This window comes from Erithacus rubecula (genome assembly GCF_903797595.1).
Source record: "Erithacus rubecula genome assembly, chromosome: 3".
In the NCBI taxonomy this organism is placed as follows: Eukaryota; Metazoa; Chordata; class Aves; order Passeriformes; family Muscicapidae; genus Erithacus; species Erithacus rubecula.
The window spans coordinates 111019813-111047562 of NC_136689.1; the positions used below are offsets into that span (position 1 = coordinate 111019813).

A 27750-nucleotide genomic window follows, 5' to 3' on the forward strand; every position below is an offset into this window, starting at 1 on the left:
ACAGATTTTGTCTTCAAATCTGCCTCCACCATCATAGAAATTGTTCTGCAGACTTGTTCCTTTTCCTTTTTATGCACAAAGAGTTTGGAGCCAACCAAAGACTTTAAAAGTAAATAGAAAAGCAGAATTGCCTCTGAAGTTTCAGATGTCCAACAGCCTTATTGATAAAAACTGCTCAGAAATATACCTATTCTAATATCCACACAAAGAAGGGAAATTCAAAAGCTACTCTTGCCAGAAACAGTCATACATCTGAGAAAAAAAATAGAACTTTGTGATTTAGTTTTACTTTAAATTCCCATTCTGAGTTTTTTTATGATGGAGTTCCATGGGAATTCACCCTGAAAGGATTTTCAAAGCACTCAAGTATTTGCAGTTCTGATTAGGGACTCACAAACCTTTTCACTGTACCAATCATCTGAATAATGCAGTTTAGATTTAAGTCAAACCCCATCATAAAATGATTCTGAGAGTCTTCAAGACATGAAACACTCCTGATACAAAACCACTGTCACCTGCATAAATATCAAGGGTTTCCACTTAGGGTTACAAGGAGGAAACAGAGCCTGAATTCACCTCGTGTCCTTACAGAGAGGATGATCTGAATTTCTACCTAAAGTGATACAGTTGTGTCCTTTGGCTAATGCTCAAATTTTCTAGGGAGAAATAGCTGTACTGGAGCAGCAGGAAATGGATGAAACTCATCATCTGAAGAGCCTCAGATGTTCTGTCCACTCTGTAACTAAGGGCACCATAATAGTGACATAGGAGAAGGATTACTACAATGAACTACTTAGAACAAGAAGCACATGATCATACTGACCTGAGAAAGTCCCTTACCATTTTTATTCTGAACTCATGAAGATAGAAGTGCTACAAAAAGGCTCAGAACATTATATTTGTAATATTGCTCAGATCTGTTGCTTTGAAAATGTAAAGAAAACCCCAAATCTCTTGATGGTTTAAAAGGGAGGACACAGGAGCAGTCTGTTACTATCAAGAATTTTAATATTCAATATAGTGAAATAAAAGGTTCTTCCATTAGAAGAAAAGTATTTCTAGAGATGTTGAAAAGACTGCTGTGTTGATCCTAAAAATCTTTTGGTTTACATTATTTGTCCCATTTTTTAGTAGTGTCATCCACAAACTAGGGTATGACAGACAAATACAGATGAGTGGGTTCTCCAACACTGAAAACATCTTTGAAGCATTAATTGTTCATTGCCATCTCAGGCAAACTCCCTGTACTTTGTCAATTAGGGATTTATAATATAATACAGAAATATTGAAGCATAAAAGAGTGAACTTCATATTTTTAATAAATTTCCATCCTTTTGGATGTTAGTTCAAGTAAAAAAAACGCCTACAAACAAAAGAACAAAAATCCATAAATCAAACCAAAACCAAAGTAATTAATCTATGCAATTTTTCTGCTTTGGCTTTAAAGTAAGTTTTATTAAATACCAGTGATGGATATTTTCTTCTTGGCTTCAATATATCATGTTCATGATTTTGCATCTCATTTTGATATGAAACTTGCATACTAAATATTTGTTTTGACCCCCACATTTGCCATGACCCCCACATTATCCTTCTCTCTAAGTTGGAGAAGTGTGGAGATGATGGTTGGAGTTAGTTCAGTGGATGAGGAGTTGGCTGGAGGTCCTATGCAGAGGGAGCTCACTGATGAGCTCTCTCTCATCTTCTCTGAGGTTTGACTAAATGAGAGTCTGTGGAGAGCAATGCACCCCTGCTTTAGCTGGGCACATTTCTTTTTTTCTCTGTTCCACAGGTCTGGAGGTGACAGTCACTAGAAGTCCATGTGGTACAAATTAAAGGCAATGCAAAGAAAGAAGTAATATCACATTTTTAATACAGTACTGGAAGACAATTGTGGATGAAAGCACAGCTAGCTTCCTGCAAAGGGCTGAATAACACTTTTTTTCCCTCCCTGCATGTGAGAAGTGAACACAAGAGATAAGCTCATGACAAGAGAAAAGAAAAATAAACTCCAAACAACTTCAGTGGCAAGAAGCTGATAAAATATTAGTGTGGTCACTGTTCTTGCACGCACAGTGGCCTGAAAGAGCCTGGAAATCTGTGATGGAATTGCTTCAAGATGTAACATTTCCAGATAAGGGTGGATACAATTGCTCTTATGTTTAAGAAAGGCCAAAAAGAAATCTGTTCTTTGCTATCTTGAAGGAAGACTTAATTGTATTAATTGTTCCTGCTGAGCTGAAGACACGTCACAAGTGGAAAAAAAAAAAAAAAAAGAAGTGACTTTTCTTTGTAAGAAATGAAACAGGCATGTAAGTTCATAGTCACCAAGATATTTTTGGCTCTTCAGGGGATTAATGAAAAGATAGAGCCCTCTACTGGCCTCTGTTCCCCTCTGTTCTAAGCCCCTTTAGAGATCCCAGTGTCAACACTAAAACCATTTCTGTATGTAGCGTTCTTGGTCTAAATCTATTAGGATGGAGTGCAATTTAGGTTCCAAAAGCCATTGCAACACCTGCTTAAAAGGATTTTTGTAAGAAAATTGGTATCTTGCCAGAATAGCAAAGAGAGATGTGGATTAGTTCAGTTCCAATAGAAAATATTGCATACAAGAAATATTTTACTTTTGTTAAAATAAACTAAAATCTTTACAGCTGATATCAATATTTCCAACAGGTTCAGGTATTAAGATTCCAGAATATTATGGGAAGCGGGTTAAAGCAGTTACCTTTCCCCTAGTATAAATATCATATCTATTTTATCCCTTTTATTTATTTTAGTTGAACACTCTCCCCTTGCAGAAATAGAATGTGGCTGATGTTATTGTCCCTCTGCAAATACAAACAGACCATACCCACCCAGCCTGGGTGGAGTTCAGATTAGAGCACTGCAAACTTGGCACATCCTTCATTCTCTAATGAACACATCCCTGTGTTCATTAGAAAGAAAAATGAGCAGTTCTCAAATGTAAAAACCAAACCAGAGATTTCACCTCTGTGCATACCCTAACTGAATTATTACCTCTTAGCACAATGTTTTTGTGCTTTTCATTCAGAGCATAGCACTTAGTGTGGAAGAATTCCTGTAATTTGGAGCAATTTTATTTAAGATATATGACAAGCAAAGGGTCACCAGGATTAGGCCTACAGCAGACGTGATGGGCAGCCACTCCATTTAGTCTGCCCTGATTGCAGAGCATTCCCACAGCCCCTTCCCAGCTGCCTGACTGTACAATCTCTGCTCTGTACCCACCGGTGCCAGGTCAAACTTCCATTCTCTGCAGCAGAACTTCAGCCCTTTGCCTGGGGATCAGAAATGGTCTGTGACTCACAGACTCCTAGAATACCTTTAAGCAACTGAGTTGGGGCCCAGACCAAGTTAAAAAGGTGCTGTGCAGCATTATCCTGGAAAATAGTTCAATTTTTGTAGCATGCAAATGAACCAATATTTGTAGGAGGATTTTAGAGACTCAAAAGTCTTCAGTTCACTTGGCCAGAGCACAATTTTGCAAATGATGCTAAGCTTGTGAGTTTGATCCCTGTATGGGCCATTCACTTCAGAGTTGGACCCTTTGTGGGTTGCTTCCAGCACAAAATATGCTGTGTGCAGGATGCACTTAGTGTACAGGATGCCTGTGTGCCAACAGATGAGAAGTCTACTCAGGACAGTCTTACTACTGTACAAAGAAAGAAACATGCAAGTGGCTCTCAGGCAAGCATAGCATAAACTAAACTTACTGCATTTTTAACAAGCTTAGCTTACATTTACTAATCAAATATGGACAGCATGACTGTCTGAAGAGAATAAACAAAAATAAGAAGTGGTGGAACACACTATAGGTAGGAAGTTGACCCAACAGACAAACAGGAGACATAAATTTCGTTTATGTTGTTGAGAATCAGGATGCCACCATGGACTGTATAACTGTTACAAGTTACCTTTCACACCCTCTAAATAATGAAACCTGCAAAATGCTGCACCTGGGGCAGGACATCATAGACAAGTGTGAGAAAGGCACATTTAAGAGCCTCATGTAAATTGCTGACAGCAGAGCACACATCCACCTCCATCTGGACCCTTCAGGCCTCCCAAAGGATACATCTGTTTACAACAAGCCATGTACCACATGCACACAGTCATGCACTTCCTCACTTTGCAAGATGGGAAGAATCCCTCCTCCTCTGGGTTGCATCTTCTCATGAAGATGCATTTTGGAGCATTACAACAGATTCCAAATTCCTTATCTTGTTAGATGACTCATGATCCAGGGTTTTCAAAGCATCCATGTACAACTCTGTGATATATGTTGCCTAAGTCCAGGATGACAGACAATTTCATTGTACATTCAATGTATATATTGGTAAAGGTGACAAGGAACATTTGAAGCTGCATTCACAAACTGCCCAAAATGCTGTATGGATGTGGGACATTAAAGGATCTTTCAACTTGCTCCATGGCTTCACTTCTGGAGAGTGGGACATTAGTAGAATAAGGGCTAATAATGGTGCAGTTACTACCTTGCTACTACTTTCTCATGGAAACAAGACTCGGGCAGAATGGTGCAATATAATTAGGAAGAAATGTGAAAATTATGTTGGAAGGAAAACTTCTTTGGATCCAAAGAACAATAGTATCTGGGGGATTTCTAAGCACTCACTTTCACAAACTGACCAGCTTTCACAGCAACACAGGTATCAAAATAAAACCAGTGAGATCTTGAATTATATTTATCATAAACTTTGCTGGACTTATCAGTAACTCCTTAGGCAAGAAGTCTCACATACAAGATGGATACAGCACAACTGAAGCAACATGACATGCATCATTTGAAAAAAAAATATCTGGAGCACAAACAAACAATAAATACCTCACAGAAAGACAAAATACAAAATATAGAAAAACACCCTCACAGACCAGTATTTTCAGAGAATTTATTTATAGAATTATTTCAATTTGGCACAACATTGGAAAATGCTAATACAATTTGGTGGGACAACAGTAAAAATGCTGGAGTGCTGCTAATCCCTTAGAGAGAAAAAAATGAAATATGAATTGCAAATAAGGAATAATGGGCTAGAAAACATTACCTGAAAATGGGCTCTATCAGTTGTAGACCTTGAAAAAACCTGAAAGACTTAGAACCTCAGACACTGGGATGAAGTTTCCAAATGTAAACCGAACCTGTTAAGAGGCAATTTTAACACAACCCAGGTTGTTTGCTCTATTGACAGAGGTTGAGCTTTTCAGAATTTAGCTTAATTTACAGTTCCTGTTTTATCTGGCTTGGTGCTGCCTACATTGAGTTCAGTGGGAATACTGCTATTGAGTTCAACAAAATCAAGCCTTTCACAGAGGGCCAATGCAGCCTCTTTCATAAGCAATGAAGCTCTGCACCCACAAATGCCAAATGCTTGGAATATTATACTAAAAAAACATTTTCTCCTTCTTTCTGGGTGTTTACCTTCTCCTTAGTCCACCTGCATCTTTTCTGTATGTTCAGAACCCCTAATTGCATGAACCTCTTCGTGTTCCCATTATTTTATTAGCAACTATTCCAATTCTGGTAGAATCAGTCACTACCTTAGACCTTAGTTCCAAACATTACCAGCTTCAGGAAAAATAATAGTTGACTGCTGGAGTCCTCACACTGGGATTGTCTTCACCTCTGATCTCTCATTTTTCTTGTCCACATTGACTAAAAGGATCAAGGATCAGAAGGAAACAGAGAGGAAAAGCAGAGGGAAAAGTAGCTAGTAATTACTGACTCCAGACAGAGTCTCAGAAGGAAACTGGATGAGCACTTCTCACAGAATAGCTGAAGGAGCTGCTGTGGCACCTGAACACTCTAAGGCTTCCACAGCTTCTCAATATGGATTGTGGTGCATGACCTTCTTGTGGAGTGGGAAGATACTTACTGTAAGTACTAGGACATCACTGCAAGAGCTGCCATAAAAAAGTTGTGGTTCACAAGCCAAGCAATTGACTTGTTACTTCAGTTACCCTCAATCCTCAGTTACCATATTCTTGTCTCAGTAAGTTACATTACAGTGAAGCAGATATAGTGAAGTTTTATCATTGAGGACAGCAGACTATAAAACTAGACTATCAGTGATACTTTGGCAAAGTCAAATCTGTAATTGTTTGTGTGAAAGGGCCTAAACCACTGAAGAAGGGCTCAGCATGAGTGCCCTGACTGAAACCCATTCATTCAAGTTTGCCTTGGCTAGACAGTCCTTCCTACTCTCTTGCTGCTTGGGCTTGAAATCCTACAGGCATTTATTTGTGGCCCATTGATTTCTATCTGTATCATTATCTAACCCCTGAAAGAGACATGAAACAATCAATGCAATTTAAAATAAAGAAACAAAAATAATTGCCCTCTGTTGCAACTTCTTCAACACAGCCATCTTCTTCTTTCCACTGCTTTAGTTTACTGCAGAAGACAGATCTACCAAGAGGTTGGGCATAACTGGGGAGACAGTAGCCTAGAAAAGCAGGTTTTTTTGTGAGAGAAACTGCAAGTGGAATGACATCCAGGAGACAGTGAATTCCCTCCTGGCACAACACAGAAGAGGCCCAGAATGATACCTGGTCACTTCTCACTACACAGCTCTTGGGAAAGTCCTTGTTTTAAATCAAGAGTATACAATATTGCACTACTGTTGTACAACCCAAACAGATAACAGGATGCTACAAAGATACTGGAATACACTTATTTATAAGCAAAAAAAGCAGAGATGAACCCCAGTACTGACTCCCCTCCCATTTCTGATGTTTAGCCATTGCCCATTTTAAAAAAATAAAAAAAAATTCAAAACTTTTCTTACACTGAAGCCAATTAGAAAATCTGTCCCCTGTAACAACCATGAAGTAAATCTCTGGAACAATATCACTGCATGACTTTGCAGCTTCACCTACATGGTTAATTCACTATCCCAGTATGCCATATCTGCTAAGTATTTTCATTATCATTATGTGCTCTACAGATCAGAACAAACAGATCTTAAATCCATCTGTAAAAGTCTGGCAAACAGGTTAATCTCAAAACCAGTTAAATACAATATTCAACCCATTTATTTCTGTGTCCATTTATTTAGAAAACATTCATCCAAGGAATGAAAGCTAGAACTCTTGGTACAGTACCAGGCATTATCTATACTATCATACACTCTCTTTAGAAGAAAGAAAAAGAGAAAATACATACAGCTTTAGAATAACTTCACTTGCAACCACCTTAATCATAGCCACTTGAAATATCCACCATTGGAAAACCAATGCTAAAATAATACATTCTCTTACTTCCCTTCTTTGGAGCTAGAATGCTACTATGATTTTTGCTAGAGTTTTTAAAAATACATACTTTTGTAGGACCCACCTCCAACATGCAATTGTTTCAAGTAACATCCCTAAAAATAGTGTGTGACAGCCTCGTGCAAAGGCTAGGATGTAAAGAACACTATTGTAGCCCAGCAGAGAGATGTGGGTATGGCAAGATTTTATACCCTCTGCCCATAGATTAAGTCACATCCACACTGATGGGACCAAACAAATATTTAAGCCAGAATTTGAGCAGAACATTTCAGGATGGAGTGTAAACACAGCCAAACAAGTGACACAGAGTGTTGACACTACACAAAGAAAGTGCACTGGGATGTGTGCACTAAGCAAGCACTTGTGAATACTTGCTGGTCTGCATAAGAGCTGCAATTATTGCAAAATGACCTCTGAAACTGATATTCACCAGGTGCTCACCTATTCTCACACCAAAGCAGCTACTCTTTAAATTACACTGAGAGACCACAAGCACTACTCAGCCCTCAACTGTGGGAAAGCTCTACGAGCTCAGGATCTACTACAAGTAATTAATGGGCACCACACTCTCACCTTTTCCTCAGTTTCACCAGGAGTGAGATTATGCCAGTAATGGTTCCCTGTGAAAGGTACTGAACACTGGGATCCATTGCAACAAAGGAATTAGGATATTAATGTGTCTAAACAAGCACAAGTCTTCCTAATGGAAGGCTAGGCATTTTAGCCAGCACGTGGGAGGAAGGAAAGGAGGACCTCTCTTAAGGTACCTTGTTTTCCTAAGAAAAAATAACTTAGGCAAATACTTTTGCTCACTAGTCTATGTCATCAACTAAGATACAAGTAAGCCCTTGTACATTATATAACATTATTCATTTCCCATACAGGAAGTCTGATCACAGCTTACACAAGGAAGAGAAAGAAGCTTTCCTCAAAACAAAAGCAGTCCCATTTTCATGTTTACATAGGATTTCAAGCTGATTCTAAAGCCCCAATTTGTCACAGATTCTATCTTAATTGCCTACTTAAATATTGTGCATTCGATCTCTGTGACATCATCAGATTTTTATACTAGGCTAACTATGGCTATTTCTCATATTTAAATTTTAATCCATGTTCTTTAACAAATAAACATATAAACAGCTTTTTTTATTAAATCAGGCTTTAAGACATTTAAATCAGCCTTAAAAAGCTGCAATCTTTTTATAAAATGTTAAAATCTTGATAAATATGTTTTTTTTCATTCTTCACTGAAGTTTGGAAGCTCAACAACTTCTTGAAATAGTTCAGATCCTTTTTTAAAAGGGCATGGTCACTTATTTGTCATAGCATATAGCAGTTTCTTAAATTTAAGAAACAAAAGTAAAATTGATTTGTGCATTATCTACATATGTAAAAGTTATTTTCAAAGAGCAGCAGCATTAGTGTGTGTTGGAAAAGAAATTCTCCAAAAAAAAAATTAAAAAAAATACCTGTACCACAAAGCTTGTAGGACTAAGCTTCAGTCTCCTTTGCCAGTAAGTTTAAGAAATAAAAGTCTGTATCTGTAGTTATGGAACATCTGGGATGTCTTTTAGAAATGTGAACTTCAGTTAGAAGTTGAAAGCAGCATCTAAACATTCTCCACTACTGACCTAAGGAGAAAAACCTCTTTTTAATCAGAACAGCAGTTCTCATTAACAATATGAAAGAAGTTAAAATTAAAGAACTAAGGGTTTGGATCAAGCAGTCTAAGTCTAGACTGAACAAACTTTCAACAGAAACCATCTATATTAACCAAGAATTTTAGCATTCTTGAGGAGAGATGGGCAGCTTATTTTCTGATAATTCAAATAACACATACATTTTAACTTTCTGAAATCTTTCAGGGAGACAAACAGAACTACAATGCAGACATGTTTGGAGACAGAAGTCAACATATTTAAGAGGTACAACAAATTATCATTTGACATCAAAGGACCCACGTTCTGTATGTATTGGATTGCAAAGAACATTTTTCAGAAGGGTTTTGCAGACCCTGCTGTACTTCAAGTGCCACATGTTCTTCAAACTTGCTTAAGCAGATTCAAGTTCAAATGGTCTCTCCTCTCTCTAAAGTACCACAAACCAAATAAGCACAAGCTGTTTGGAATGGCTGAAGAGCTTTCTGCAGAAAACAGCATGCTGGAAGCTAAAAAGACTCTGTTCCTGGAGTTGTAGAAAAAGTGCTGGTTTATACCTTGTGTTGGAAATGAAAATAACCAGTCAACCTGCTATTTCTGTTAAACTCATTCCCTATGACTCTGTCCAATGGAAAGAAAACCCAAGCAAACAAAATACAGGTAGTGAAGGAAGAGGCTGCTTCTATAGGCACAAATACCACATGATGAACAAGCCCTACATTAGAGAAAAATCTAGCATGCATCTTCAACACTCTTTGCAGAAATCAAGGACAAGAACTAACTGCTAAAAACTACACAAGGAAACACTGCCTTCTTTTAAAAAGGTATAAGGAAATAATTACACTGATTAATAAAACACTGAAATTCACAACCCACCTGAACTAAAACTGGTTTACATCTTCAGGAAAGAAATCAAAATAGTACAGAACATTTCTTTTTTTCTCTTAAAAAGCAGAGAGTGCCACACTGTCAAAGATACTGTTGCTGCATATAGATTTGAATCAACCTTCTTGTGCTTTCCATTCAGGGGATACAAAATACGAGGTCATGATTCCTGATAAACTGATGCCTATACAAATCAAGCTTTTTTTTCCTACCTAATTTATTATGGAATTGCTAAAACTATAGTAAGATGTAAAAGGTTTCAGGAAATTCCTGTGAGAAATACGTAGTTATTTAAAAAAAAAAAAATTGGATTTTTCTTTAGTTGACCTATGTTCACCAATATATATATATATGATAAATGCACCTTGAGTATAAGAACTGCATGAAAACAGTCTGAAAAAACTAAAACATGGAAACTGATGTGTGAGACCATCGGTCCCCCTCCTACTTGCAATTACTATTATTATTTTATTCTTTTTAAATACCACCACTGACAAAACCCAATGCAAGATATAGTCCCCAAACCCACACCAAACTGCTTTGCTTTACTGTGCATCTTTTCCAGCAGGTCTTCACACCTGCTTCTTCAGACAGAGCATCTGGAGGCTACAAAAGCACACCTTGTACTTCTCCACCAGTCATACTTATTTGTGTGATGCTTTTTCCAGGTCTGGAAGTTTTTCTATTAGTGCTTTATGGTTCATGTTGATACTGGCTATAAGTCCTCCTTCATTGCCATCTGAGCCAGTGTAACTAATTTCTTCACCAGTCAGGGTAGTCATATGGCCACCCAATGCTCTCAACACTGCATTTCCAGCACATATGTCCCACTTCTTAATGTAGGTGACATGGATGTACACATCAGCTTCTTCTTGATTCTTTTCAGGCACATCAAGGAGGGCCAACACTTTATAACCTACAAGACATGAGCAGAGGTAAAAAAAATTAAAAAATTAAACCCATCCTTCCTGTTGAAATACATTAAAAGAACATGACCAGAAACTCAAATACAGTTCTGCTCTTATGTTTACTCATTCATTTCTCAATCCCTGTATCATGATCAAATCTATCTTTCCCTACCTTTTTATTACAAAAGCAAGAAGATGTATACACCACTCTTTAATAAAGCAAATCATCCCAGGGCATTCCGCTTTATTATTCATTATGCAGTACAAAGTAATTGCTCAAAAAAGCATTCATTCTTTTATGGAATTTTTTCAGCTCTTCCACCAATATTCTTGTTTCATTAATCTGTTCATTTGTTCATCTTCTTAAACAGAATCAAGCCCTGGATCAAGCCCTCTGTCATTTAGAGTCATTATAAAGAAGCAATGCAAGACCTTCTTGACTAAACAATCTGTAAGGGAGCTCTGGCTTTTCACATTAAAGACACAAAAAGATACATTTCTGTAAAAAAAATTTTTGCATGGCTTTTCTGAGACTTTAAAACTGTTCTTGCTCACACTGGTGCCTCCCATTTATATGCTGTAAGTAACAGATGCACAAGGACATCACATAAGTAAAAAGTATTCTAAAACTTCTTTAAATTGAGTATGAGGCAGATAAAAATGGACTTCAGTGATATTAATTTTCTCTTTTGACATAAATGCAATAAGCAATATCAAACCTTAATGGACTTTTTCTTAACTTTTTTTTAAATCAGCCATACTAACAGCTAACTAACAACAAACAGATTCTCTTCCATGATTGTGCCTGTGGTCACACAATCCTTATTCTCCCACTGAGGCATCAGTGCCTTCCATGAACACACATCAGTGTGTTCCAATCAAAGGACCACAACAACATTGCTGGCCCAGGCTCAGATTCAGTAACATACTGATTTGTGAACAGTCTGAAGTCTGAACCAAGTTCACATGTAGGTTCCCAAATACAGGAAAAACTGTGTCTCTACTCTCAAAGGTTTGCTTACAGTGATGTGAAGATCAAAAGGAAAGAGGAAAAAGAGAAGACACCACAGTACATCCTTCTCTCTAGTAACAGCTACATCATTAAAACATTCAGAAGCAATACAATGGATAGGATGCTTAAAGAACCAAACCTGCTCCACCAGCGGGGATTATCACAGTTTTATTTCCAAATGTCTGCCGTGCAACCTGCTTAACTTTTCCTGCATGGGAGCGGGACACAATAATCCTTGGAGTCTTCTCATTGTAGGAGGAACGAGCTTTTACATTTGACCCACCATCCACCATTGCCCAAGCTACAAGAGAAATAAAAATTCTGCTAAGATTTACAAAAGACAATCTCTGTTAAGGGTGAGGATAAAAGGGCGCTTATTTAACCATATGTAATTGATACCTCTGACTTAATATCTCTCACTACTGTAAAAGAGAAAGGTAGGGCTGACAAGGATGGGGTGCAGACCCACATATGCACACAAGGGAAGAGAAAGAGGCCACACACATATTGGTGGATGTGGCATTATACCAAGCCTGATTGCTCTTGTGTGATTCTTCCAAAAAAACAGAATAAGAGGAAAATCCCAAGTAGTTAATATTTAGAATTTGCAATTAGAAAGCCACCAAATTTAAAAGGATGACTTCTAGTCAGAAAAACATCCATTATTTCCTCAGACAATGTTTTTATGTAAGAACAAAAAGCCCCATTACCCTTTAAAGTAGATAACAAAACTGCTATGGAGTCATTTTGTTCAGAAGGATAGTAATGCTGAAGAAGGAAACAGCTCAGGAGGACAGTGCTACAAAGAAAAATATTTGATGTTATGTTTCATAGAACTCAATTTATAATTCACAACTTCCCACCTGTTTCATCATGAAGTTCAAAGCCAAGCTTGGTAGGTGGCATCCCCTAACCATTAATCTGACATTTACTTAGTAAACTACCCAGCAATTTCATCTCAGTAGAGAGCCAGATTGTTTGGCAACAGACTGAGCTGTGTGCAATAACAATGCTGACTGCCCTTTATTGCTTTGTGTTTGCGTGGTAGTATTAGGAACAATCTGACTCAAAACATAGCAGTATTTCCAACTTAGAAAATGAATACTTTTCACACAGAATGACAGAATTCATTGCATCTCATCTGATTCCATGTCTGAACATTGCACACTTCACTGTTATCAAAGGAGATAAATTCTCCATATTACAACGCTAAAACCCCATTTCTTCAAGTAGGTATTGACACCAAAAAAAGTACATTCCAAAATCTCCAAGATTCTTGAAGCATATTGGAATGCAGCACATACTTAAGTGACTGGTAATTAAATTCATATTTATAGACAGCAAAATATTTAGAACAAAATGTTAAGTGTTCAGTGGGCCAAAAAAGGACAACAAATACAAATGCATTCATTCACATAGTTTTTCATGCCAGAGGTACTGCAAAACTTCAGAACTCTAGAGGTCAGTATTGCCTAAGGGAAAATGTAAACAGAAATTCCTGTTTTAAATACACAGTGAGACATGAATACTTAAATGACTCTGAAGCTTTCAGAAATGCATACAAATTGCCAAACTTGCAGCAACGCTCACTGATACATCATTAATACTAAAGCATTAATTACTTCACAGCTGTGGCATTAAAAGAATGTCAGATAATCAATAAGGCTATGCTAGACAGTCTTGCCTGTTACACACAAACAGTTGCCATTAGGGTCTTTATTCAATCTTTTTTTACTCACACCAAATAAACAGCAACTCCTGGGTACATTACCACAGACCCAAGTTATTCTGCTAAATGAGCAAAGTACTCTTTTTTGCTAAGGACTAAAAGCACACATGAAACTGGTCAGTATTTAGGTGAAAATATTTTCAGTTAGCTTGTTCTAAATGCATCATTTTTATTTTAAACAAGTTTAGTTTTATAGCACAGAACACATCTACAGCTCTGATTGTGTGGTCTGCTGCAGTGCCCTTTTGCTGCTGTAGAAGGTATATCTTCTCACTTATAGCTACAGATGTTCTCTCAAACATCAAATTTTAACTAATACTATGACTGACTATGATGGAAATAGGTGAAGGGATGAAGGTACCTGTGTATGATGAGAAGGGCTTGTGTATCACACCTATGACTGGTTTACCATTTACAGCCACACAAACCATTGTCGTGACATACTGTCGAAGATCCTCTGTGGGCAAAACAAGAAAGGGAGCAAGTTTACAATCAGATGCCAAGAACACTAAAGGAAAACAGACAGGAGATTATTCAGATTACTCTCTAAAGACTAGTTTACATTCTGCCTCTTGCAGCTATGTAACTTTGATGTATCTTCTAATAACCTTTCAGATGTCAAAAGACTTTGAAGACTTTTCAGCTTTCCAGCAATTTTTCCTGTTCACTAGATATGACCTATACTCCTACCAGATCTAATGCTAACAGCTTTGTCTTATGCAACATGTATTTTCTGGAAATCTGTGCCCCTCTATTTTCCCTTCTCGGCCTTAGCTCCTATCCTCTATTGGTTCAAAAATGGTAATTCAAAAACCAAGAACATCCACTGGGAAAGGATAATTGTATCAATTACATAGTCACAAAATCACCAAAAAATAATCCCATTTTTCTAGCTGTGCCTTAGTACTTATTAGCAAGGATTTTAATTGGATTGCCTTGAACTGCTTATGAACATCCTAAAATCTTTGGAAAAGGGGAAGACTGAATTATGCATGCTTTTTATAAAATATGACAACAAAAATTTTCTTATATCAGGTTAAATAGGATATTTACTTAGTATTCCCTTTAAATAAACAAAGCCAAGAATCTATGATACTTAGAGTTGCCGCAGTAATGACTGAAATAAAGAGATGTGTAATTCCAGTACAATCCATAATTGACAGTTACCATTTATTATAGCAATTACTTAGTTGAAAGGATAGCAAAGTAATTTCAGAGTTGGAATATATAAAAGTAAATGCTGTAATTTGAGAACTACAGAGATTTCATTATGCAATTTGTTCAATTAAATCACATTAGCTTTAACTAAGACATTTTAACAAGATATGTCCTTTTAAATACTATCTTGTCTACAGTATAGAAGGTAAACATCAAAATTAAACACACAATTTGTCAACAAGAATCAGCTACCTGTATATTCTTGTGTAGCATCTAAAGGATCGATCCAGACAGTGACACTTTCTGCTGGCACCTCTTTAGGCTGTATTTTTTGCTTTATGTCTTCAGGAATACTGTGATCCCAGGACACTGTCTCCTGATCAGTTGTATCAACACGTTCCTCAGAATTTATCTGTGGTGAAACAAAAGAAGTCCTTGCATTAACATATGGGATACAGTAACTGTGGCACTTGGGAACATTACAACTTTGCTCACATTTTCTCTTTCCTCCTTCACCTCAAATGCAGGAATTAGTCATTTTTTCAGCAACTCACAGGCTATTACGGTCATGTGACAAGCAATGTAAAACCACAATTCAGAATTTTACTGAGAACCACACCACAGCTGACACTGTTGCTTTGGCTGCAGCTCTCCTTACTGAACACTCCCACAGTATGAGTCCCATTTTTCAAAATCAGTATTTAAATGCAGTTGCTTCAAGTACTACAGGCAGAACATTTGACTCTGGAGAATCATACAGTACATAGACAGCAGGGGGTCTAAAATTCAATTTATAAGGCCAGTAGAAGCACATGGAAATGCAGAGATACATTATCACCAGATATTGTGCAGACTGTGCATGACTTGGACAAGAAGAAATCTTAGTATATATATTCCTGCTGCAGGCATTGAGTCACAACTAGAAATTTAAGCAGCTCCATTGAATTTAACTATTAGATGAATTCAGATGAATTTATTCCACAAACAAACAACATCCCATACCCATTTGTAGGGTAGGCTGGGGTAAGGTCTAAGATGGCCCATGAAGAACATTTACTAACAGCAGTCAAAAGTCACATTTAAACCTATTGCCACCTGCTGCCCAGCTTAATGAACTTTACTCCACACCAGAGGGCATTCCTGTACATCAAGCAGAGTTTGGCCAGGTAGTGGAGCACACAGCACCAATCTGTTGAATGGAGTAATATTCTGCAAAACCCAACACAAATTCCTTATGACTGCAGTAGCACAATGTTTTTAGATGACCAGAGACACAGTTGTCCCAAAAGTTGTAGGCGAGTGACATGGAAAGACAATGAAAATGAAGGAACTATCAGACTACATTTGAATGTGACAGAGCTTATATGAGCAGGAATTTTACATAATTCATATCATGACAAGAAAAAGCATCACACACACAACTGTAACAGGGTATTAGCCAAGAGTTAAGGGCCATTTTCTCCAGAGAATTTGAAAAGAAAAAGGAAGCAGAACTGCAGCACCTTCAGCCATATATCATAGCTGTCTTCTCATGTAAAACCAGTATTTGAAGCATCATATGCCAAACACAGAGCTCTTGAAGTTGCTGTGACATTTACAAATTAAACACCTGTCACTATATAATAAACCTGATGATTGCATTTTCCCCTAGGGAAAACAGTCCTGCAAAGTCAAGATGAATAGTTCCACAGATTTGGCAGTCTCAACATAGCCCCTGGGCAGTCTAGGTTCCACTACAGCACATGACATACCACCATAAAAAAAGCATTTCCTCAACAGAAGAAAGGGGCCTACAGAAAGTTAAAGGGTTGGAACCAATGCTCAAAAGGAAGAATATCTTGCTAAACCTGTTGTTACAGTACACTAGAATGTAAAGCCTGCAACTATCTGAAAGGTACTGTTTTCAGAGAATCACCACCTACTAGCTCAGATTTTGTAGCAGTGGCCATGACACTGCAACATTTATAATGCTTGTGAGGAGTCTCTCCCAACAGACATGATTATTCCACTAGGAAAAAAAAAAACCCAAAAAACAGCAAGGAAAGAGTGGTAAAGTTGCACAGACATCTGGAGAAAGTGAAACAAAAAACAAAACAAATCAAACAAAAACAATACCCCAAGTGGGTCACTTGTTCTTCCATTCATATGATCACTTACTCTGTAGCTTTGGCTGAATACTTGCCTGAGAGGGACTCATCAATCCTTAAAACTTCTATTACTCCTCCTGTTTTCTTTTTTTTTTTTTGTTAATGAAGGAGAATATTCCTGGCAAACATGCTTCTGTGTTAATTCCATGTTCCTATTTGCCATTCTCATTGGCTGGCAGCCTCCAGAGGCCACAACCTTCCACTTCAAACTTTTTCTCAAGCGATATGGATATGTAGTTCACTGCAGTCCCAAATCCTCACTCATAAACTAGGAGCAGCTATGGTAGAAAGACAACCACAAGGCCAAATATTTCAGGCACTAGATATTTCAGCAAGATGCTCTGGGGTTAATTGCCTAACAGCTGCAAGGTGTACAAGCCCATCTGGGGAAGTTCTGGAAACTGAGCACTGACATGAAGGTTAAGTACATTTTAGCAATCTTCCCCAGCTACGCTTGAATCAAAAGCCCTCCTCACAAAGAACTGCATCAAACACAGTGGTTTAATAAAACATATGTAAATCAGTGCATGGAATACTGTTTAAAAGTAAAAAAAAGCAAAACCATTATTTCATAAACAAGGCAATCTGGCTGCATCTCACCCGTACGCAGCTTCCCCAAAACCAGCCTGTAAGGTGCAGGAATTCCATAACAAATGAGGGATGCTGCTCATGGGAGCCAGCAGCAGAGGTCCAACACCAGGATCAGTCCAGGCATACCTTTTGGGAGGTGTGCCTTAAAAAAACACCCAGGTGTTTCCAGCCTTTGGAAAGCCCTGCACAGAGAGCACTCCTGTACGGCTCACTGGTGATTGGAACACAGATCTGCTCAGGAACACAGGAAGAGCTCCAGTGTACCACAAACCTGTCTGGATAAATGCAGTGCTCTGAACAGCCAACAGTACTGACCACCCAAAGACTACAGGGAACCTCTCAGTGGCTCTTGTCCTGTGCTGGTTTAGTCCCCACCAGCACTCCATGCTGTCTTTGTGGCAGTTTGTCACCCAAAAAACCTACTTGAACACTAGCTAGCTGCCACAGGCATGGTGCACAACCTTCAGGACTTTTCCTGGTCTGAAAGAGTGAAACCTAACTGTAGTTTAGCCTTTGAATTCACCCACTGAAGGTAAGGTAAAGTGAAAAAATATATGCAAAAGTCCTGCCCCCCCAAAGAACCTTTTGTTCAAACCTTCAAACCAGACGTGAAAATGCAATGCCTTTCTTAGAAAGAGCTTGTTTGGTGGCATGTGATTTTTTTTAATTTAGTACTCCCTCTCTTTCCCCCTTAGCACTTCACCAGCTCAATATTAATTTTATATTTTAATATGCAAATAATCCAGTATCTTGTAAAATACGGGGTAGCCCAGCCCTTCATTCCTGAGAGCATCAATAAGCCCACTGGAAAATTATGTCCTCTGAAATCCAAGTCTTAGTGCTCTTTCATTAGAAAGTAAAACAAGAGCAACACAAATACTATCACATTTGTATTATAAAAATACCAATTAAGCTACTCTGAAAAAAAACCAAAACAACTCACCAGAAACCCTCCCCCAACAAAACAAAACAATCCCCCCAGCCAGAGTACAGGCAACAAGAATAGTTAACATTTACCAGTCAGAATATGAACATAAGAGTATTTCAGCTATTACCTTTTAAAAACAAAGACTGGAACACGTTGCCCAGAGAGGTAGTAGATGCCCTGTCCCTCAGGTGTTCCAGGTTAGGTTGGATAGGGCTCTGAGCAACCTGATTAAGTTGAATATGTCTCAGCTCATTGCAAGGAGGTTGGGCTACATGGCCTTTAAAGATCTCTTCCAACCCAAATTATTCCATGATTCAATGACTCAATGGATAAGTCTATTGATTTGACCAGGGAAATGAAAAGCCTGGAGGCCTGCAAGCCTAGAGTATGCAGAGGAGAACATTTATAAAACATGAATAGGTGTGTGTTTGTCTGTTTTGTTGGTGCTCTGATGCTGCATTATCCACACAGCCACCTCACTAGTGATTATGTGGTGCAAGCATCATGCATGCCCAAGACTCAACTCTCCCACCTGTATCCACCTGATATGAGATGGAAGAAAGAAGTGGAGGGACAAAAGTAAATGCAAATAGTTGCAAACAATAAACCAACAGTGATTTTAGCATCTTCTTTCTGAGTGACTGAGAGGTATCCTATGTGGATGGTGGAAGATACTTTACAATTACATACACCCTCTGTACTAAGGTCTAGAGCAACCACTAAGAGTTCATGTCTGTCCAGTCGGGTGTCCTTCTGGATGGAGTGACTGCAACAGTTGACAAGGGTGCCAAGACCAACTGGTGTCACCTACCTTCTGTAAGGCCTTTGACAGGATCCCACATGACAACATTACCTCCAAATTGGAGAGAAATTGATTTAAAGATTATTCAGTGGATAAGGAATTAGATGGATGGACACAGCGATGTGACACAGGATGGATGGACCACAGTGATGGTCTCCCTCAAGTCTCCATTTTGGAACTGGTGTTCTTTTACATCTGCAAGCTTGCAGATGACATGAAGCCAAGCAGTGCATTTGACACAGCAGAAGGAAGGGATACCATCCTGAGACACCTGGACAAATTTGAGAAGTTGGCTCACAAGAACCTCATGAAGTTCAACAAGTCCAAGTGCAAGATGCTGCACCTGGTTTGAGGTAATCCCAGGCCTGAGTACAGACTGGGGGAACTCACAGAGAGCAGCATACCAGAGAAAGACTTGGCAGACCTTAAGGCAGCCTTCCAGTGCTTAAACGGTGCTTATAAAAAAGAGGGAGAATAACTTTTTACATGGGCAGATAGGGATATGACCAGGGAAAATAGTTTTAAGCTAAATCAGGAGAGGTTTGGCTTACATTTTAGGAAGAAACATTTTACTGTGATGGTGGTGAGGCACATGTTGCCTAGAGAAACTGAGGATGCTTCACCCCTCAAAGACCAGATTGGATGGGGCTTTAAGCAATTTGGTCTAGTGGGTATTCCTGCCCACAACAGGGCAGCAGGAACAAGATGATTCTCTAAGGTCCCTGCCAATACAAGTCATTTTATGACTCCATGATACCCACAACTACACACCTTGGAAGGTATACTGGCCTATGAGGTAGCTGCATGGGACTGTAAATGATTTGCTCTTATTTGGCTGCGCTTCAGACATATCCCTACTCAGAGGAGAGTGGTGCAACCAGCAGTTTTTGGGATTTCTCCCATCTAGAGCCCCCTTCAACCACTGCTGCTGCACTGCACCAAAGAGCAACCCTATATTCACTGCACTACAAGACAGACTGCTTTACCTCTATTGGCTCTGCTTCCCTGTTTTTCTCCTCAAATGTATCAGAGATGAAAGCTGTCTCAGCTTCTCACAGCATCTGTACATACACAAATCGTGTGAAGGAATCAGATGCCAAAACCTCTGAATGTAAACACCCACTTGACAAGTCAGGACATAAAAATATGCTCAACAGGAGAACACTCTCTAGGAGAGCAAAAAGCACTCAAAGCACCATTATTTCCAGTATCTGAGAAAAATATCTAACCTACCCTGGTAAAAAACAAGGCTCCAGAATCTCTTATAAGGGAGGGGCTGTGCATTCTCAACAAGATCACACCAAGACTTAGCTCACCTGCATCCAGGACCAGTCATGATCCCTCCCAACTTTTGAATCTGGGGGTGGCAAACAGCAGTTTTCTCTATGAATGACAGCTACTTCTTGAAATCTACGGTTACTTAACTTCTAAAATAATGCAATTAAGTAGTTAAGTTTAGAAACCATACGTTTAAAGTCCTAATTTTTAATTAAGTTTAAAATTACAAAGCGTATTTGTATATAAATGTGTAAGGTATAAAATCATACAAATGTATAAAATAGTAAGAGGTTTAAAACCCACTGGTCTCATGTTGCCATTCATTTGATCAGAAAACAAGTATTTCTATAATTATACCACAACACTGAAGAAGGACACATGCCTTTTTCAAGGCACCTAAGTCAAGGCAGGCAGAAGTTTTCCTCTACCATCAACTACACCTTTGTTTATTTTAGCAACAAGAAATCAATGCAGGAACAAGAGGATAGAATATACAAAGAAGAATCTGGAGGAGCCTAAATGTCAAGAAGCTCAAATTAGTGCTTATCAAAACTTATTAGGTGCCTTGGCTATTAAGTCAGCAGGAAGCACACTGAAACAGAGTAAATAAATGTTAAAGACACATCCAATGACAACTCTGCTTCTACAAGCTTACAATGAATAGAGGTTGATGAAAACAATGAAAGTGGAATTGAGGGAATCAACAGGGATCACAGGATTCACTGTTTCCCCTGGTAATCTGCAGAAGCAACTAGAATTTTAGACCAGGAAAATAAAGCCACTTGCTCATTAGCTCACACAAGTGATTTCAGTAGATAGCAAAATTCTCCATCACAGTTCTATACAGACCCAAGTCTAGCAAAGAGAAAGAGTTGTAACACCTCATTTTAAGAAAACATCCAAATAAGTACAAATTAGAAATCTACCAATAAAATAGACAATACCCAAAAAAGTTCATTGTTTGTGACTGGTCACACTAAGAAATTCAACTCTGCAGATGCTCAGATGATAGATTAAGCACCCACAGTGCACAAACAAGCCAATTGAACTACTTGTAATTGCATCTGAAAAGATAATAACAGAACTCATTAGCATAAAGTTACTGTCTTTAATTTCATTTTTATGCAGAGAGAGTTGGCATAAGTCATCTGGCATAATTTGGAACCCATGTTAGGAGATGCATCTCCAGACAACACCTATTACTGAGATTTCAGATTAACACTCACACTTCTTGTTTTACTTAGGAACCCACTGGCAGTTACAAAGATCATCTGGGTCAGAAGAATATTAATTTTATTAAAAGCCCTAAGACCTGAGGAGGCTACTCTCACAACATGAAAACCCAAATTACTGAGCCTACTCACTCTTTTCTTTTTTAAACATATATAGATCTTTAACAGATCTATCTTTCACACAGAATCACTATCAGCTGCAGAGCTTCCCATCTCAGAGAAAATTCCAGTTTTTTAGGTATGGTAGTTGGCACTGTGATCAGAAGCCTGTAAACAGTGAGTTTAAACCTAGACAGTACTTCAGAGAGCCTGATAAAAAAGGAATGCTTTGGGTCATTAATCTTCAAAAGTCAGATTAATTTGGAAGAAAATCAAAGTAAAAGTGACATTTAAAGTTTCATGTGAAGTGCTGATTCCTGCATCATCATGCATAAGCTAGAAATGCACTATTTATCATCAGCCTTAACTGGGAAAGAGACATAAAAACATTTGGATTCAGAACGGTGGCAAGACTTGAAAAGATGCTCAAAGAGAAAGACTGGGACAGAAGACTTGATTTCCACCACAGTCACAATATAAAAAAAGGGAGCAAACAAGATGAAACTCCATTCAGTATTTACACTAGAAAACAAGAGATACAGGTGCTGTAAATATAAACAAAAACGAGATAAAACAGCTAAAAATGAGAATGCAGGGCAGAATACAATCTGACCATTAAACACTGAAGCCTGCATGCTGTGAAAATAACTCTAGGACAGTACAGCAGAGAAATAGCAGAATTGTGAGGGTCACTTTAAAACTGGCTTTTCAGTCAGAGGACAAGACTTAATCTGGTCAAAGTGAAAGTTTAAGGAACATCCCTGCCTTTGTGATCAAGTAGAGCTGCTCCTTCAGATGTGCTGGAGATGGGCTGTAGTGGGGAATGAACCAGGATATTCCTAAATAACCTTCCTTTAAAATAACTTTTATTTTAAATTTTCACTCGGGGTACAATCAATTATCCAGATCCTGACATCAATTCCTGGACAGGCCACATTAAAAGAGCAAGACCCTAAAGCATGGTGCTGAGAGGGATCTTTCAGCAGGTAATGCTGCTGAAACCCTGGTATCATGAGAACCTTTCTTCACAGAAGCTCTTCTGAGCAGAACATATCAGCATTTCTGGCTAGCCTGTCACTGAATTTGGAAAGAATGCCTCTCCATTCCACTCCCACCACAGCAGCATGGCTGGGTCAAGCATCTCCTTAATCTTCTCACCTAATTCCCACCCCAGTCCTTATCACACCACCACTGTGACAGCACAAGAACAATAAGGCTTCAGGGAGAATCAACCAAGAAAGAAGTAACTCAGAAAAAAATAAACAAAATAAAAAATGAAAGCAGCTGAGGGGATGATTACAGTTGGATCAGAGGTCTAACTTGTTCTTAGCATGCCAAATAAATGAGGACAACATAGTGTAATGCAGGAGTGGAAACACTTCAAGCCTGTAACTCCAGTTGAGAATTTCACCAAGAGAAAGCAATGTATAGGTTTTGGCACAAAGTATATTTTCAAATCAACTTACAAAGATGCTTCATGGAATACACATGCAAATATTTACTGCTGGATGTTGAGTGCAATCAGACAACATTAGGTAATAGTAATAGTAAGTGACTTGCCCCTTTAACCCTTATCTTTGTTAGGCCTATTTCTGAGGGATATAAAAACACCACCACTAAATCTAAACTAAATCTACACAGTGATAAAACACAGTTGAGCTGCACCTCTTCAGTCTTACCTAACACAGCCTTGAGAAGTCTGAACTGATACAAACGCATCTATTTGTATCAAACAGAGCAGGTGATGTCAGCAGTGGAGTTCCTCTTCCTCTGTAGAGACAATACCTTTATTCAAGAGAACAAAGGCCAACACTTTCTGTGGGATTTTTTTTTCCCCCTCAGGGCTTTTTTTTACAAACCCCAACTCATATATTATAAGACTTTTTCCAGATTTATTTCAGCTTCTGCAAGTGAGAAGGCTAACTCTTCTATCTTCTCCTAATAACCACACCTTAAGAGACTCAGATCTGTTTCAGAAAGACTGTTTGCATGCTTTCCCGTTTTATGTCCAGCAGCACATAACAGGGAATCCAATGCTGCTCACCGAGTTAAGTTTATTTCAGACAAATTACTTTACACCTTGGTTATTTTGAAACATTGTAAAGCCACAGTTATTCTTAGAGAATCACAGAGTAATACAATAGTTCGGGCTGTAAGGTACCTTCCAGATCTCACTCCAATCCCTCTGCCATGGGTTGGGACACCAGGTTGCTCAAGGCCTTATCCTGCCTGACCTTGAACACTTTCAGGGAGTGCTCATCCAAAACTTCTCTGGACAACCTGGTCTAGTGCCTCATCACTCCCACAGTAAAGAATTTTGCCATAATGTCCAATCTAAACCCGCACTCTTTCAGTTGAAAGCCATTCCCCCTTGTCCTGTCAACACATGCCCTTGTCCAAAGCTCCTCTCCAGCTCTCCTAAGCCCCCTTTAGATACTAAAAGGCTGTTGTAACATCTTGCAGGAGCCTTCTCTTGTCCAGAGTGAACAACTCCATTTCCTTTGTTTTACAGGCATATTTTAGCACCTAGCTTTTGTGCTGGCTCATCTTTCTGGCTGCAGCATTTGGCAACAGTTTAAATACTGAGGTACTCGTGTTAAGCTCAAGAACTTCAAGATGTGAGAAAATCAGCATTTTGTATAAGCCTACTCTTGGATTCTTGCAGGTTTTGTTTGACAGCTTTTATTAGCACCATCTTCTCTGGCAAGGAGAGAGGTTTATTCAGCAGCGTCTTTTATTCTGGAGTGTCACTCTGTACAGGGAGATAAGACTACAGATATAAAGTAAGATATTTCTTACATGATGCAATTTTATACTGCCTCAGAAAATCCTCCATAATCCTTATATTCACACCAAAACTCAGCAAGTCTGTTCTGTGAAAGAGCTGCAGTTTTAGACAGGTTGCTCTGAAGTTAACTTCAAGAATTAGTAGATTGAGATGACAGCTTGCCTTCACACCTGAGAAGCACATATAGCAGATATATAGTAGTAAAAGAAAGCTTTTATTTTAGTTTGGGAAAATGTTTATGAATACATCTTCATTACAGACTTTAAGAGACAAAATGCCTTATCAGTGTACATACAGCTTAGTGAAAAATTTTTAAACACCCCATGAGGTAAGCTGCTATTATCCCCATCATGTTCTCAGAATACTTAACATCCCACAGCTGATCTGTCAGACTGAATAAGTCCAGATCACCTGAAAAACTTATCAAGTACACTCATGCTAGACATCCTTAATGTTCAAGCTCAATCTGAGGAGGAGTGTGGAAAAAGAAAAGACATATGCCTGGTATTTTCCAGTTCCACACACCTATGCACACATTTTCAGTTTTATACTGCCTTTGAGAACATCTGCTCTTTCAAAAATAACATCTATTCTTAAAGACTAGCAGCACACATCACCTGTGAGAAAAACAATAAAAGGGAGTACCAAAGTTTTTTAAAAGTAGAGGTTCAAAGTTAACACCCTCTGCCAGAAAGACACAAGTCAGACTGTCACTGCTGAGAATCCAAGGCCCAGGGCAGAGTTTACATGTGACCACAGTGCAGGCAATACACAGTTCACTGTGTTCTTCAAGCCCAGACAGAATCCCCAGCCTAGAAACCCCTAGAAGCACAGGCAACTCTTACATCTAGATGAATGAAGTCCCTCCATCTGTGAAAGGGGAGAAAGCAGAGAGGTTTCAAGCCAGCTAAGCTGTAAAGCTAAGATCTCTGAGGGCACTGAATAATGCAAGAGAACAGGGGACAATATCTCTTCTTCCTTTAACACTGAGCCTGTGAAGATACCTTGTCACTGACAATGAAGGAAATCTTCAAAACAGAACCTGAATTACCTTTCTGTAGAGGAAGGTTAGTCACATCTCAAGTTTATTTCAAACATTGAAAAATTTGTTGTTTCCTATAGATTTCATATTCAATAATTTCTTCACAACACTTAAAAATCCCACCAAAACAAAACAAAACAAAAAAACCAAAAAAGCCAATAAAACAAAAAACTATACATTTTTCTGTGGAACTTTCAAAACAGTTACTGAAAACTGAATAGTAACTCAATAACCAAAAAACAGACCTAGCTACTTTATCTCTCAACCCATCCAGCAGAAGCATGTGTGATCACTACCTGTAAGATCCAAATTTAGAGCTTTCTCTCCATTTCAAACGGCCGTGAAAAGCTCAGGAATTTAACATCAAAAGACAGAAGTTCCCATTAACTGAATGTAAGCAGAAAGAATGCCAACAAACCCCCAAAATCCTCAGAGTATAGTTCAAAGGTTAGGGTGCGACCTTAAGAAACAGACCTAGATTTCAGAAGTGGAGGAGAGCAGGAAGGGGTGTACACCTCCGAAAGCAAAGCAAACTCATGTTTCTCAGGTAGGCAGCGATCCACAGTATTGACACAGCTGTGCTTATCTGCTGTCCCACAGCCACAAGCGCTAAACACCCGGCTATTGCAGCGCTGTGCTCCTAACCCTCGAATCCCCAGTCGCAGCTCCTGGCTCTCCTCATAAGTGACGGCAGGGAAAACAACTGGCAGGAAGGATAACTACCAAAACAACAGCATTCCTAATTTCTGCATCTGAACCGTAGGCAGAATTTGCGATGTACACAGAGCTCGTGATCCACAACGGCGAGACCCGGCGCTTCCTTCCACCCCTCCAGGCCCGCAGTGTTTCACACTGTTTCACCTCGCTTGCAACACGCTCCAACTCCTTCCCCTGCAGCCCAACACGGCAAGGAGCGTGTGAGGTGGCACTGCCACAGATCCAGCGAAAGGGGAAGGGAAAGCGCCAAGGAGCGTGTGAGGTGGCAATGCCACAGATCCAGCGACAGGGGAAGGGAAAGCGCCAAGGAGTGTGAGGTGGCACTGCCACAGATCCAGCGGGCGGGGAAGGGAAAGCGCCAGGGAGGGAGGGCAGCGCTTCCCGCCGGCGGTCACGGACCGGGGAGCCGCGGGGGCTGCACACCGGGGCTCCACAGAGGGGTCCCGGCGCCGGGCCTGCCGCAGCCCCCGCCCCACGGAGCGAGCCCGGCACGCACCTGCACGGCGGGGAAGGCGCCCTTCAGCAGGTAGAACATCCTGCGGTTGGACAGGAGGTCGCCGCTGGTCAGCTGCTCCTCGGCCCCCTCCCGCGTCTTGCCCTTGGCCTTGGCGTTGAGGACGTTCCCCTCGCGGACCCGCTTCACCTCCTCGCCGCCCCTGACGGCGGCCAGCACGGACACGGCCAGCAGCTCCCGCAGGTCCACGGCGCCGCCGGGCGCAGAGCCGTGCGGCGTCTCGGGCCCGCCGGCCGCCGGCTCGCTCAGCATGAAGAAGGCGAAGCGGCCGGCCAGGAAGCCGGAGTAGAGGTGGTAGAGGACGCCCAGCCCCAGCAGGCAGAACACGGCCATGCCGAGCGGCGAGAGGCGGATGCCCATGGGGGCCATGGCCGCGGGGCGGGCGGGCGGCGGGGCCGGCGCTCAGCACAACGCCATGGCACGGCCGGGGCGCGCGGCTCCCGCTGCTGCGGCGGCGCCGGGCCGGCTGCACGCTCGCGGCCGGCGGCAGCGCCGTCTGTATCCGGGTCAGGCGGGGCGGGGCCGCTGTGCGCGCCGCGCTGCCCGCGGCTCTGCGCCCCGCCGCGATCCTCCCGAGCTCGGTGCCCTCGGGTGATTGTTCTCCTCCGCGCCGGGATCCTCCCGCTCCGGGCAGCGCCGCTGCTTCTCCCGAGCTCGGTGCCCTCGGGTGATTGTTCTCCTCCGCGCCGGGAGCCCGCAGCGGCGGCGCCCAGGGAGCTGCCGGTGCCTGAGCCTGAGCCCGCCCGGCGCGTTGGGAAGGAGTTTTCCCATGGAAATCGCTGTTGGAATAAATTGCCGCTAAATTTGTGAAGGCGCATTGTTAGCGGTGCTGAGCATCACTGTTCAACAACTCTTGTTTTTATCATACTGGTTCGGGAAGTTTGGGACTCTCTGCCCTCCTGTTCCTCGGAGAATTCCTCTCGTTCAGTAAAATGAAGCAAATCCAACTTG

The 27750-nt window shown here is 40.2% G+C and overlaps 1 protein-coding gene across 1 annotated transcript; it reads right to left on the reverse strand.

The window, feature by feature from the left end:
- Nucleotides 1-7072: 7072 nt before the first annotated feature.
- BPNT2 (3'(2'), 5'-bisphosphate nucleotidase 2) lies at nucleotides 7073-27308 on the reverse strand. Its single transcript, XM_079299693.1, has 5 exons — nucleotides 26782-27308; nucleotides 14914-15073; nucleotides 13865-13960; nucleotides 11914-12075; nucleotides 7073-10770 (listed from the first exon to the last, which is right to left on the reverse strand). The coding sequence occupies exons 1-5, from the start codon at nucleotides 27166-27168 to the stop codon at nucleotides 10499-10501; spliced, it is 1077 nt and encodes a 358-aa protein (XP_079155819.1). The 5' UTR covers nucleotides 27169-27308; the 3' UTR covers nucleotides 7073-10498.
- Nucleotides 27309-27750: the final 442 nt, after the last annotated feature.